Source organism: Pavona decussata, unplaced genomic scaffold, assembly GCF_977016875.1.
Source record: "Pavona decussata unplaced genomic scaffold, jaPavDecu1.1 SCAFFOLD_145, whole genome shotgun sequence".
Classification (NCBI taxonomy): Eukaryota; Metazoa; Cnidaria; class Anthozoa; order Scleractinia; family Agariciidae; genus Pavona; species Pavona decussata.
In genome coordinates this window covers 1011176-1025697 of record NW_028145558.1, presented here as the reverse complement: position 1 = coordinate 1025697, position 14522 = coordinate 1011176, and the positions used below count along the sequence as shown (strand labels likewise).

General features: G+C 36.7%; 2 protein-coding genes across 2 annotated transcripts in view; both read left to right on the top strand.

Annotated features, from left to right (window-relative positions):
* Positions 1 to 14522, top strand: part of LOC146466343 (uncharacterized) — a 165959-nt gene that overhangs the window by 146781 nt on the left and 4656 nt on the right. The window contains exons 2-7 of the mRNA XM_085127463.1: positions 9953 to 10000; positions 10335 to 10366; positions 11113 to 11158; positions 11895 to 11944; positions 12737 to 12782; positions 13250 to 13288. Of these exons, the coding sequence (XP_084983589.1) occupies positions 11126 to 11158; positions 11895 to 11944; positions 12737 to 12782; positions 13250 to 13288 (168 nt within the window). The 5' untranslated portion in view covers positions 9953 to 10000; positions 10335 to 10366; positions 11113 to 11125. The remainder of the gene's footprint in view (positions 1 to 9952; positions 10001 to 10334; positions 10367 to 11112; positions 11159 to 11894; positions 11945 to 12736; positions 12783 to 13249; positions 13289 to 14522) is intronic.
* The window catches only part of LOC146466340 (uncharacterized), a 119739-nt gene continuing 111714 nt past the window's right edge, over positions 6498 to 14522 (top strand). Inside the window, exons 1-4 of the mRNA XM_085127536.1 lie at positions 6498 to 6614; positions 6924 to 6967; positions 7117 to 7165; positions 7618 to 7637. Of these exons, the coding sequence (XP_084983662.1) occupies positions 6498 to 6614; positions 6924 to 6967; positions 7117 to 7165; positions 7618 to 7637 (230 nt within the window). The remainder of the gene's footprint in view (positions 6615 to 6923; positions 6968 to 7116; positions 7166 to 7617; positions 7638 to 14522) is intronic.

The window sequence follows — 14522 nt, the reverse complement described above, 5'->3', positions numbered from 1 at the left end:
ACTCGGCAGACGTCGTTTGCACAAATTCTCTTTCTTAGGGCGACCTCTTTTTGCAGTTTTCAATTCTTTTCCATCGGCCATACCGCTTAGTGTTTATCCATATTCCGAACCCAACGTTATTTCGCGCACTCTGGGTTCCCGCGAAAAGTAACCAATATTTACATTGGCTGACATTTGACAGTGTTAGCCGTTTGCATATTTTAATGAGGGGGCAAGACGAAATAAATAGCCAGCGTAGCAGTCGTTTGCGTTTCCTTCAAGCCAAGCGGGGTAAGCGCGCGAGGGCATTGGGCAAAAAGGAGCAAAAAAGTAGGAGCGGGGGGGGGGGGGGGGGGGAAGCCGCTCCTACTTTTTTTTGGCTCCTCGCGCGCTTACCACGCTTGGTTTGAAGGAAACGGAAACGACTGCAACACAGGCTACGAAATAAACAATGATTCGCTGCAGGCGCTTCCTTTTCCCCTCTCCCCCGCCCCGCGCGTTTCGCGCGCGCCCGATTTCCCTTCTCCCTTCCCCTTTCTAGCGCCTGCGACGCAGGCTAGCTTCTGGGTAAATATGTATTGTTAATACACTACGCCATTGTCTCGTTTAAAATTATTTTCTTTAAAATATGTCCACAGAATGCTGAGTTCAATGCACCAATTGATCACTATGGGACTGTAGATTTATCTGCAAACGACGATATGTAGGTCAAGATTCGCCAAACTGAACAAACATTTTACCCTGTTCCGGGCCTGTTCGGCACTCAGTTTACAACAAGCCGCCGGTTCGAAGTGCGATTCTCTGTAAATTTCGTTTTCTTGAACTGTATTTTTACCACAATGAATCGCTTGAAGACTTTGTCGCGAAGACGTTCTAAAAAACAGCGCAAGCAACGTAGATCGTTTACCACAGATCCCTGCAAATTACACGCTATGAAGTTTCATGCCTCAAAACACGACTGATTATAATTTTATACTAAACATCCTCATATGAAATCTTTTCCAGCCTTGCCGTAGTTTAATCTCTTCTCTAAAGCGCCTTTTCCAACCGAGTTTCCACCGTGACCACCACCACTTGTCGACGCCATTTTAACTTTTAAAGTTTCGACCTGAGACGTGGGCGGATGCGCGTCGGTGACAGTGTCCCTTTAACAGAATGCAGAATTTCTGCATCCCAGAATATGTCGCTAAATTTTCGCAAATTTTCACGGACTTTATCTCGTACAGAATTTCTGCATCTAAGCTGAAGTCAGTAAATTCTTGGACTATTTTAACCATAAAACAGGATGCAGAATTTCTGCATACAATTAAGATGGTCACTGTTTTTGTACTTAGGTTTTTGCAGATTTTCACTGTTTTTAACGCGTGCAGAATTTCTGCATCTTAGCTGTATTCAGACAATTTAAGCCTATTGTAACCATCACACAGGATGCAGAATTTCTGCATCCAAGTTAGTAGTCACTGTTTTTGTAGTTATGTTTTTGTAGTTATGTTTTTGCAGATTATCACGGATTTTATCTTGTGCAGAATTTCTGCATCTTAGCTGAATTCAGTCAATTTTAAGCCTATTGTAACCATTACACAGGATGCAGAATTTCTGCATAAAATAGTCACTGTATAGATTTTCACGGTTTTCACCGCGTGCAGAATTTCTGCATATTACTTACTTTCAGAACTGTTAATGGTATGTTAAACTGATTGTAAATTTGTTGCTGTCAAATAAAGGCTTAATTAACTGAACCAGTTTGGTTGTTGTTGGGAATAGAAGATTCCCAATGAGCACAGTATAGGCTTCGAGGAATATTCACTTTCTCAACAGAAAATAGTAATTTTGGAAAACCCATTTTAGTTTGGAACGCGTTTACACGTGTAGCGCGGTTGTTTCGGTTCATGGATTGAAGAACGAGATATATTCATGTGTAGCGTGCTTGTTTCGGTTCATGGATTAAAGAACGAGATATATTCATGTGTAGTGCGCTTGTTTAAGCTCATGGATTAAAGAACGAGATATATTCATGTGTACTGCGCTTGGTTCGGCTCATGGATTAAAGAATCCTTACTTAATGAGATGCAGTTTCACCACTTGAACGAGTCGTACGACTCCTGCGAATCTGCCAGGCCAGGACCTCCTTTAATAAGATGCAGTTTCACCACTTGAACGAGTCGTACGACTCGTGCGAATCTGCCAGGCTAGGACCTCCTCTAATGAGATGCAGTTTCACCACTTGAACGAGTCGTACGACTCGTACGAATTTGGCAGGCCAGGACCTCCTTTAATGAGATGCAGTTTTACCAAATCAAACGTCATGTTATTTTCATTAAAAGTATCACACTCACCACTTGGCTCGTACGACTGGTACGAGTCGTAAAGGCACTTTCACGACCCGAACAAGTGGTGAGTATTGGACATGACTGGTTTCCTGATAAAAACAAAAGAACTAAACCAATGGAACTCTTATTTTTTGCTCCCTTTCAATAAATAATATGACAGTTCCCCATCCTTTAAGATAAAGACCGGTGTAAGAACGTTAAAAGATGTAGTTTACAGAGTGATACACAATTATCGAAAGGTGTAAACAGTTTTTAGTTGTATTCAATTGTTTATTTTTTACGCCTGCTATGGTTACGCTAGAGGTTAAAAAAATCCTTTTATTACGTCATTCCAAGAATCCTTAGAACGTTAGAAGGGTCGCGCGCATTGAATTCCAAATGTCATTTAGATTGACGTCATAACGGAGATTTACTCGGAGTTTTCAAAAAATGTCGATGAAACAAACGCAGTGAATAAACAAAGAATAAAGCTTACTGTGTTCTACAATCTTGGAACGCTTTCAAAGCTTAACCTTACAAAATTATTAAAAACCTAGTTCTTCTAAAAATAAAAAAAGTTCTAAGAGCTTAAAAGAGCTTAGAAAAATGCACACCAGTATTTTATAGGAACCTTAGTATCGTTGGTATCGAACACATCGTATCCATATCGCCTTACACCGATATCGTTTATTTAGTATCGAAAAGAAATATTGAAGCCGGTCCATTGTGGCACCCAATAAGCAATAAAATCTGCTTTCATTTCAGGTCGAAGAAATCGAAACAATGTATTTGATATGACGAAGAAGTTCAGTTCTATTCAAGAAGAAAACGAAGTAAGTACATTGTGATATATTGGAAAGCAATCTAACATGAAAGAGCGCTAGCAGAAGAAAAAAGAAGAAAAAAGAAGAAAATGTGAGACTGAAATGCTCAAAGAGATTCAGAAATTTTTATAAGGAAAATTAAGAACGTTCTGCTCAAAACATTTTACTGGTACTTCAGTAAGAAATTCTTAATATCTACTATAACAGAGGAGGTAGGCTCATTATTTTTTGCAATTGCGAAATTTTGGAGACAATTCTTGTGCTCAGTTGCATTAACTAAGCCAAATATTAAATAAATAAAGAAATAAATAAAGAGAAAACCCATATTGTATGCAACTCAGAGTTTGGAGACTGTAGTAACTAAGGGGTTTTCGAGTCAGTCTCTGGCTTGTTATGTTTGTGAAGTATAATTGAAATCAGAACTAAACATGGAGGTGTAACTGTATGAAATTAAAAGTGAAATATAAGTCTAAGTAGTATAGTATAGTGTAGTGTTTATTTATTAATTGATTTTTCTGTTGCTTTTTTCGTTTTGAGATGAAATAAATGACGAAACAGCGAATTAGTCGAGCGAAGTTTTGATATTATCAACTTGGGTACCATTCTCAAGCTTAAAAATCAAAACGTCGCTCAACTTTTTCGCTGATTTCCACCATTAATTGTATGTCATTATGTAACTCTTTTTCTTTTGTTTTAGAAACTACAAGAAAAATTGAGGTCTTAGGAAGAACATCTTAAAATGGTGACAAGAGAAACTGAGTAAGCTATGGTAGTTTTAATACATTTTAAATAAAAGTACAATACGATTTTTATATATCCGTCCAACGGACTATGTACTAGCAAGTGCAAACGGCAAATACACCTCTTCGCTTTCACAAAGCGTTTCCAATATGCACCTTTAGCGCTATACCACCTCGCGCCGCTATACCAACCAACAGAAATAAAAATTTTGATCAGTGCGCAAATTGACCCACGCAGTTGACCCTACGCGTATACTAATCAGACCGATTAAGTGTAATTTGCCCTTGTTCAGTAAGTTGGTTCAAAATACAAAATTCTGAGCTCGTTTGTTTTACTTTAGGAGAGGAAATAAGGCCGACTGGATAATTCACTTAAGAGCGAAATGACAAAACAGAATTATTTTCCAATATTTTGTTCGAGCTTTCCAAAACTGCACCATTCAGTTTCCAAACATTCTTGAATAGCAGAAGTGTTCATGCAGTCGTCTTAAATAAATAAATAAATTGAGAATAAAAATCAGCGATAAAAAATTCGAATGACGTTTCGACAACACCATGTCATCATTTTCAATTGTTTTTCTAAAACCTTCGTTATCAGAAATAAATAAATAGATCAATAAATAAATAAAAATAAATAATTAAATAAATAAATAAATAAATAAATAAATAAATAAATAAATGAATGAATGAATGAATGAATGAATGAATGAATGAATGAATGAATGAATGAATGAATGAATGAATGAATGAATGAATGAATGGACGGACGGACGGACGGACGGACGGACGGACGAGCGAACGAACGAACGAACGAACGGACGGACGGACATCCGGACGGATGGATGGATGAATGGATGGATGGATGTGGATGGATAAATGAATGAATGAATGAATGAATGAATGAATGAATGAATGAATGAATGAATGAATGAATGAATGAATGAATGAATGAATGAATGAATGAATGAATGAATGAATGAATGAATGAAGGAAGGAAGGAAGAAAGGAAGGAAGGAAGGAAGGAAGGAAGGAAGGAAGGAAGGAAAGAAGGAATGAATGAATGAATGAATGAGTGAGCGAATGAATGAATGAATGAATGAATGAATGAATGAATGAATGAATGAATGAATGAATGAATGAACAAACAGGGCATGAGATCTCAATTGTTAACGTACCAGTATGACGCGCGCGCTACAACTAGCGTATTCACATTTAACGGTATTGTAAAATGAAAATTCAAATGACAACGAACTATTGTAACTGAAGATGACATAAGAATGTCGAAACAGGTTTTACAAACTTAAACTTGTCTTGCGTTTTTTTAAAAAATGGCTGTTTCTCTGCCGTCAGATTCCCGACCGTTTGGAATTAAAACAAAGAAAATTATCTGCTATCAGTGTTTGTTACTCGACGGAAAGAAAAGAAAGCAGCTGGAACTAGCATTTAAAGCACTTGTTACTTTTTCGTTTTGCTACAGTATGCAATACAAGCAGTTGACTGAAGCCAGGAAACGAATGCAGACCGCAAAGGAGAAGGCTCAGGTCTGTGACTTAGAGGAATAAGAGTCATTGTTTTTTTCTATTTAAAGGGACCCTGTCACGGAAATTTTGCTGTATTTTGATCTAAGCTACTCAAATGTTTAACATAGAACCTTTTCTCTGACATGAAATTGTTCGCAGAGCACCGGGAGAAAAATATTAAGTGACTTCTCCAATGAAGAACAAACTATAAATAAGGTTTTAGCAATGTGTCCAAAATACACAGGAAGAACTGTAGCCATTTACATTCAAGCCATCCGTAGCAAAAGATAGTAAATACTAGCTCAAGTATACTCGTAAAGTTATTTTAACATTTCGATCGATTTCGCTACTCAAACGAGGACTAGGAGAAAGACCTATGTGAGCTGGGTAACTTGGGCGTTGGAGGGGGGGGGGGGGGGGGTTGAAACTAGGAGATGTAAAGTAAAAAGCAAGGAAGCAAAATAATTATTTTACAACCAGTGTTTGCCTACTCTACGAACAGAATAGGAAGCACCCGCCATTATGGATGATGCCTACTTTTGTTACTGTGTATACGTTCTGCGCATCTTGAGAAACTCGAGTTTCCTATTGGTGGTGCCTAAATATTAAAGCTTCAATTTTGAAATAATACGCCATACATTACTTTGTATTTTACTTTTTTTTGGAATAATTGTTTGTTAATTATCTCTAGAAAATGCGTGGCTACCCCCAATTTTCTTTTTGGATACCAAGGGCACTTGCTAAGTTCGTTAGCCTTCAAGTTTCAATCCTATTCTGTCTCTGGCTTGAGGCACTAATTAAAAGTTTTATTGCACTGGGGCCATAATTTATGACAAAATTAGACAATTATTACTATTTTTTTTGTTTCCGTTGACCGAGAAACATTATTGGGTTTTGAAATGACATCAAATTCGCGTGATACTTCCCCTTTAAATATCCTTGTTTTAAACCTCGCTACAGCGTGCAGCCTAAGCTCTGTCCTTTGCACTTGTGGCGTTTCTCTTGGCCTTAGGCAGGAACAACCTACAGCTACAAAAGACAAGAACTTTAGATACAGATGATGATAAATGGGAAAAAGGTGGAAACAGGTTAAAACGTGGGAAATTAGAAATTAGGAGATGTAAAATGGGCGAAAAGGTGAAGTGGAGAGAGAACGGCTGGTTGGACAAGGGTGGGAATCGAACAGGGGGAAGAGGAAGAACATGTGAGATGGAATTCAAACCGTGGGCAATAATCCTGCTGGTAATTACGTTGGATCAACTGTTGATCTGATCGGCTTAACAAATACAAATGATAAGCGAGGAATAGACCGAAACAACGTAAAATTACGTTTTAAAGAGTACTGTATTTCGGCTGGCCAAACCAGGTATCTGAAGAAGGCTGGTTTGGCCAGCCGAAATATCGTACACTTTAAAACGTAATTCTACGTCTCTGCTTCTCTTATCATTAGAAAATTTCGGTACATTTGCACATTGCATGTGGGAACTCCACACATTATCACTATAGAGTCCTTTTTTGAAAAAACTGCTTGGATATGTCATCTCTCAACAGGATGACTTAATAATTCTACAAGATAAACACACTGATTTGCACAGGTGAGAGTTTGCTGTAATAACAAAACAAAACTAAAAAAATAATATGGCGGTAACTTAGAGAGAGATAACAGGACGGGACCAGTTATGGTGTGTTATTATCCTTTAAAAAAATGTAAAGTGTCATTGTATTACTTTGTGCTTCTTTCTAGTACACTTCAAGAGCTTGAAGGCGGAGAAAACACTGTTGATCAGAAAGAGGTAATTTCCTTAGCTTTTAACAACAGATCTGAGGGCCCTTTTCTGCCTCTCCAAAAACCAAACTCTCTTGTAATTTAACACGATACAAAAGTATTCTCTTTTTTTATCACAACCGTCACCATTACCGACAGCCATCTCAGCCTATTAATCGTGATCATCATCCATCATCATCATCATCATCATCATCATCATCATCATCATCATCATCATCATCCATCATCATCATCATCATCATCATCATCATCATCATCATCATCGTCATCGTCATCGTCATCGTCATCGTCATCGTCATCGTCATCGTCGTCGTCGTCGTCGTCGTCGTCGTCGTCGTCATCATCATCATCATCATCATCATCGTCAACACCTCTATCATCAGTGCTCAAAGATATACCATGAAGGTTTGAGATTTGTCAGAACTCAGTACACAACTAATAACTCTTACTTTATTGCAGAAGGAAAATGAGCTGAAGAGGTATGTATGTTACATTAGTTCCATTAGCTTTAGAAGTTTAGAATCACAAACTGAAAATATTATGTTGTGTGGATTTTATTAACCTCAGCAACACGGAAAATAAATTTTAACTAAACTCAACTCCGTCTTATCTACTTTATTTATACATGGTATTTTTAAACAGAACTATAAATTATTTCGTTGCTTTTATTACTTTGTGACAAACGTCAGCTCAGCGTTCATTTTCGAATGATTGCAGAAAAGCTATAACAAAATTTGCAAGCGTTGCGACATGTTTATTTTAATAGTACAGTTAAAATTAAAAGGCACTTTATTGAAGGGAGGGGTTCACATTTCAGCGCATGTGCATGAATCTAAATGCTTTTTTCTTTTTCTTATCAACTTTATGGCCTTAAAAATCCCACTCACATGTACTTCAGTAATCACATTCTATAATTAGTCCAAGCAAAATGACTGATGATAGAAAATGCTAGTGGATTGTACTCATATTGTCGATATTGAATTTAGCGTTGACCTGTAAGATTTATTCCATGGTTGATGTCTTTACAGTTATTTGCATGCAAAATAACGCAATCATATGAAAAAATTACCACCCGAGTGACCTATTCCCTTCCGAATGGTTCATGAACAACGAATTAAATTAAACAGGCTTAGGTCAGAGCGAGCGAGGGCGAAAAAGTATTTTGATTCATGGACATGCACAGAACCGTGAACCTGTTCTTTAAAGGAAGCACTTTTGTTTATCTGTAGTACCCTTGAGCGCTTGAGAAAAGAATTGGAGAAAAAGAAGAAAGAGGTAAGGATGATCTCATTTACGCTTAAATGTGCTGTTCAGTTTTTTAGTTTTTTTCTCATAATCGACCTATCGTGAATAACGTCCAATTCAAAAAATCAGGGGCCAGCTTAGCCAGTTTTACCAAAGCCTCTTAACTCATGATATATCCTGGCCTACCTCGGGTAGACAAGGAAATATCTTGAGTTAACAGGCCTATTTGTTTCTGAGTTTTGCAAAGTGCGAGTATCTAAATATTTCCAAAAAAAGTGATGGGAATTTTAATATTCCCCCCAAAAAAGTGATGGGAATTTATCTACAAACACATGTTACCTGTTTGGAGGAGGATTTCATTCGGAGGGTAACAATTAAGAAAAACTTAACAACTTTGAGGAAAAGATAGTGACCACACACACTTGCATTTAATGTTAAAACAAATTAAAACCTTTTTATGTGCTGGTATGTTGAAAGTTTGCTGAAAAAATAAAAAGATTTTTTTTAGAATACCCCTCCAGGTGTTTGTTCAAACTTTCAGCAAGAAAGAAGACTAAAGAATGGTCGTATTAATGCTCATTTGCAAAGAGCCGAATGAATGAATGAATGAATGAATGAATGAATGAATGAATGAATGAATGAATGAATGAATGAATGAATGAATGAATGAATGAATGAATGAATGAATGAATGAATGAATGAATGAATGAATGACGGCGCGTTTATTTACAGACAGATGTTATCTATTCGGACAAAGATTCTTTTGGAGGGTAACGATTGTGACAATTTAGAAAAACAGAACAACTTTGAGGAAACGATAGTGACACGCACGCAGAATTGCATTTAATATAAACGAAAGTATTTTATCTGCAGGGCTGTTGAAAGTTTGATGGAAAAATTAGAAGAAAATTGTTAGAATTCGCTTCTATAGTAATTTCACCAGACTTTCAGCAAGGAATGAAGTATCACGAAAATTTGATGTCATTTCAAAACCCAATAATGTTTGTCTGACAACAGAAACAAAAAAAAGAATAATAATAAAATAATTGTCTAGTTTTGTTATAAATTATCACCCCAGTGCAAAAAAACTGTCGATTAGTGCCCCTGGCCAGAGACAGAGTAGGTCGGAATGGATTGACTTAAAAAATATTAGGCTAATGGTTTTCAAGTTTTTGGGGTTTTTTTATTTCCAAAATGCGCTAGAACAGATCAGGAGTTGTTCCTCTTAAGAATTGAGTTGATTTCTTTCCTCTCGTCATTCTGGAATTATTTGGCAGCAGTTTGAAGGTCTTATTTCATCATTTTTAACTAAAGATACCAAAACCCCATGATACTTCTCCTTTAAAGATGGTCTCATTTACGCTAAAAATTACATTGTTATAATTATATTATATTTTGCCTTCATTGCTCAACTGGGTACACAAAGTGTTGATATATGGGGGCGTTGGCCAGCCAAGCCACCGTGCCATTGGGTTTTGTTTTACAACACTCATTTCAAAATCGTTCTGAAGCCAATATTCTGACTCATGTATCTTATTTTCGATTACAGAGAGACAAGCTTAAGGCCTCTGCAGATGACAAGAATCAGACTTTCCAGGTTTGTTGAATTATTTTAACTGATTTTAAAGTTTTCGCTCTCTTTTGCTCCAAAGTAATAATGTTCCTTGGATTTAAAGATACGAATCCGAACTTCCTTGTCAAGTTTGAGGGGAAAATAATCTTTGGGTCAATTGTGTCTACTGCGTTCTGCAATGGGAACAAAAAAAGGTTTTTTCTTTTCAAATATAGCGGCTTAATTTTTGAGGTTTGTATTTCCTCCTCGACAAAAATCCTTCATTGCAATACTGCTATCTGACAATGTACCGTCAGTACTTCCCATAATTTTGTTTTCTTCTTTCTTCATTCTTATCATTATTTTGTTCGTTCAACAGACTGAGTTAGAAACCAAAACTCAACTGGAAAGGTAAGCATATTGAACTACAGTAATAGATTCTGGTAGGTTTAAATCTCGAATTTACTTTAAAAGTGGATCCAAAGCTCGACGCACAGGAAAGTATGAGTGACTAGTTCATAAGATGGAATGCTCATATTGTCGCTCGCATGGAAGAAGATTAAAACGGAGTCTCCGACTTAATCGAACGCATGCTCGTTCCTTTCCTTCGATTCAGTCAAAAAAAAAAACGAACCCTTGAAAACGTATCGGTCCGAGTAATCAGGAAATGGAAACTTTTAAAAACGACGCTCAAAATTTGCCACTAAGTTGCTGCTATCATTTGACTGACGGATTGCTTCTATTGTTGTTGTACTTGCCGTTTGTTTCTTTATACGGAGGTGTGGGCTGGGGCTAGCTGGAAGGGGGGGGGGGGGGGGTGCTGGGTTCATATCAACACGCTAGACGATCTCAAAACAAAATAAGTTCTCAAGATCTAAAATAAAATTTCGCTTACTAAAAATCCTTCCCTGACGGAACAGGAAACGCATCTCAAAAATGTTTCTGGACACAGAACTTTTTTTCCGTTTCCAACGAAAAAGAAAGCTCTTATAAAACGAGTTCTTTTGAACAAAGAATTAGTAATTACTTTGTATTTTGATCAGTTGACTGTATTATCTCCATTTTACTTTTGTTTCTTAAGATTGCTTAACAAACGGTTTTTGAACTATTACATCTAAAAACGTTTTTCCAATTACTTTTCTTTCTTTTCTCTGTAGTCAAATAAAACAAATGAAAAGCGACATTAAGGAATATAAACAACAGGTGGGTTTATACAAACTTTGGCAGCAATAACCACTTTGAACCACAAATAACGTGAGCCACATCCCCCAGAATTACCTTTTAATAGAAGTAGCCTTTTACTGCCTGAAAACATTCAAAATTAGCTTACCTCAGTTTCAAATTTCCTTGTGGCAACCAGTGATGCACTTTTTTGTATTTTAATTTACTTGTTTTAGCATAAAAAGGTATTATTAAACTTAAACTTAAATATGAAGAGGGAAAAGGTTTTAAATCAAGGCATCCACCCATTGCTATATATTATTTTATTAAAAACCGGATCATTGTATAATGCAATTTTACTGGCTAAGTGGCCATAGTATATGAGCCATTATATCATGACCGAGAAAAAGCGGGCATTTTTAATGCCCACTATTTCTCGGATTTTCCTTTCCTTTTTTCTTTGTTCTTGCAAAGCGAAATCCGGAAGATATATCAATATTTCTTGATGTTTTTTAATAAAATAATTATTCAACTAAAGCTTGTTGAATGTGAGATGATTATAGCAGATTCGGCTTCGCGCCTAGTTAGCTATCTGTCATCTCATATCCAACGCGCGCTCGTGGAATAATTGTTAAATATCCATTAATGGTAAGCTGATGGACGGAAGGATGGACGAATGGATGGCTTGATTGATTGATTTTTTAATGCATGACTGATTGATTGATTGATTGATTGGTTAAGTGGGTGGTTTTACCTTATTTTATTTCGTTCCATTTAGCTGTCCAAAGGAGAAGAGTCCGAAGCAGACTATGAAGATGTGAAAGCAAAGTGAGTGCAAATTTCTGTACAATCGCCTAGATATATTTACAATACCTAGACCAAAAAACCTGCAAGGCGCTAGTTGGAGAGATTAGCGCAAAGCATCCGAAAATATGCGAATAACGGTGACTTATCAGGTTTCAGTTTCATTTTCAATTTCAGTTTTTTTTCCCTTGCCATTATCATCGTTACAAGATCAATATATATTAAAATATAAAAGATAAATAAATAACAAAAGAGAGAGAAACATACGGCGAGGATGCCCATAGCTTATACGAGCTATAGCTTTTCCGTCAATCCTGTTTCTGCTTTATAATTTGTAAATAACTTAATTTAATTTAATTTGATTTCTTTTGTAATTGTAATTATTGTACTTTAACAGGGAAGAGCCACCCAGTGGATCTGTTAATAAACCATTATTATTATTATTATTATTATTATTATTATTATTATTATTATTATTAGGCCCCTAAAAAAATGAAAACTTTGAAATCAGGATTTTCAGTAGGCGTAGCTTAGTTAACAGGAGACAGCAATGAGGCCGCTTACAAATACGGCAAAAGTTCTAGAAGACCCCTTAAAACGGAACACAAAACCACTACGGATGCTATTTGTTACTGGCCAAGAAATGCACTGTTATTTTTTTTCTTGTAATCATTCTGAGGGCGCTGTGGGTTAAACAAATATAGCGGTTAACGATACCGATACCGTCAATGGTTTTACTGCTTGTTTGAGATCCGCTTTTTGAACTTTATTGTTTACTGGACAATAGCCTTGATTAATTGCTCTATTTTCGTGTAGGGAACTAGAGGATTTAAAGAGCGAACTTCAGAAAGAACAAGCACAGGTTGGTGTAACGTAAATCACCTCTACCATTACAATGACTTTTACTGGTGTGCTCTGTGAACAAAAACGATGCCAAAAACGTTCCAAAAGTTTTGAAAACGTTTTCATGTTGAAATAAAAGTGTGTTCAATTATTCTTGAGCGAGGGGAAAAAAAGAAAACACTTGACTTGTTAAGGCAAACTAGCGGCTTTCTGCCTCGGGAGGGATGTTTGACCCACTAAAATGAAACGAGACCGCTCATAGCAAAATATATTATTTACTAGGTTTATATGCGGATTATTTCCAGCGGACTGCTGGAATTACTAATGTTAAAAACGCTAAGTGTGGTGATAACTGGACATGAGTACAAACATTACAATGAAATTTAGCTTAAATGTTAAAAAAGAGATAATAAATGCTTGGTTAAGGTGATTCGGTGAAGAAACGTTTACCTTATTTCGTTAAATGACTTTTCGTGTTTGTTTTAGGCGATTGCGGCTTTGGATGAGGAGAAGAGGAGAGTGGAGGTAATATGGCTACACAAGCTTACACAAGCTGTTGTATAAACTAGAGCGAAGGTTAAGGAAAAAGCATACGTTATACATATCTCAACGTTTGCGATTGCGAGGCAGCGTGGTCGAGTGGTTAGGGCGCCGGACTTGAAATCCGGAGGTCCCGGGTTCAAGTCCCGCTCTGACCGCTAGCTGGAGTTGTTTCTCGATAGCCCCAAGTTCAACTCCTCGGCCGCGCGTGCAAATAGCCAGCTGGTCTGCCTCCTGCCAGTTGGGATTTTTAACCATGTTATTTTCAATTTGTATTATTTCTTTATGAAGTTTAATGCTCGGCCCCACTAGCACTTGTGCTATAAACACTGCCGAGGGTAAAAGAAGGTTATTTACTTATTTTTTTATTTTTTTTATTGCTGGATTAAAGTTGATAGAAAGAGGAACAGAAACAAACAAACAAACAAACAAACATACCAACAAAACATCCGCAAAACAAGTAAACAATCTACAAAATAAACCCGTAACTTTCTAAACAACGTCATATTCTCGCTCGTTTTCATTGGGTGTGCCTCGGTTTTGCTTAACTGTCATGTTTTACAACTTGTCAACAAAGAATAATACGCGACAGCCGTTATGAGGCTTGTCACGCCATGTTGCTTTCGTGGAGCAGCGTTGTGTGACAAGCCAAATAACGACTGTCTGGCAATTTGCAAGAACTAAATTCCAAACGACCAACGGTGACTTTGCCCCACCCCCACACCCCCTCCTCAACCTCTCCTAACGCCAGTTACCTGTAATCACTTCTAACTCTAATTTGTCATGAGCCTTATTCCAAAATGGCTTCCATTTTAATATTCTTTTGTTTGCATTCAAATTAGCCCTTTTTGCCTCGTTCAAGGTAAAACATTCTTTTGATTTTGGAGCTTAAGAACGAGGTAAGAAGAGCTAATTTGAATTCCAACAAAAGAATATTTAAAAAGTAGCCATTTTGAAGTAAGATCTATTATCCAAATTAATATTTTGCCAAAAAAAAGATAAAAGAAAAAGAAAAAGAAAAAGAAAGAAAAAGAAAACAAGATTTGTTTATGCCCATTCCAATTAGTTTAAATTGCAGTGTGTACCTTCCTTCCATGCCATTTTTCCTAAAACCAAGAACTATAAATAAACAAAATCAACCTATTGCGTTGATCATATCCTCTCCCCCTATATTTAACATTTGGAGTGTTCAAGTAGAACCATCTCACAAATTCCTTGT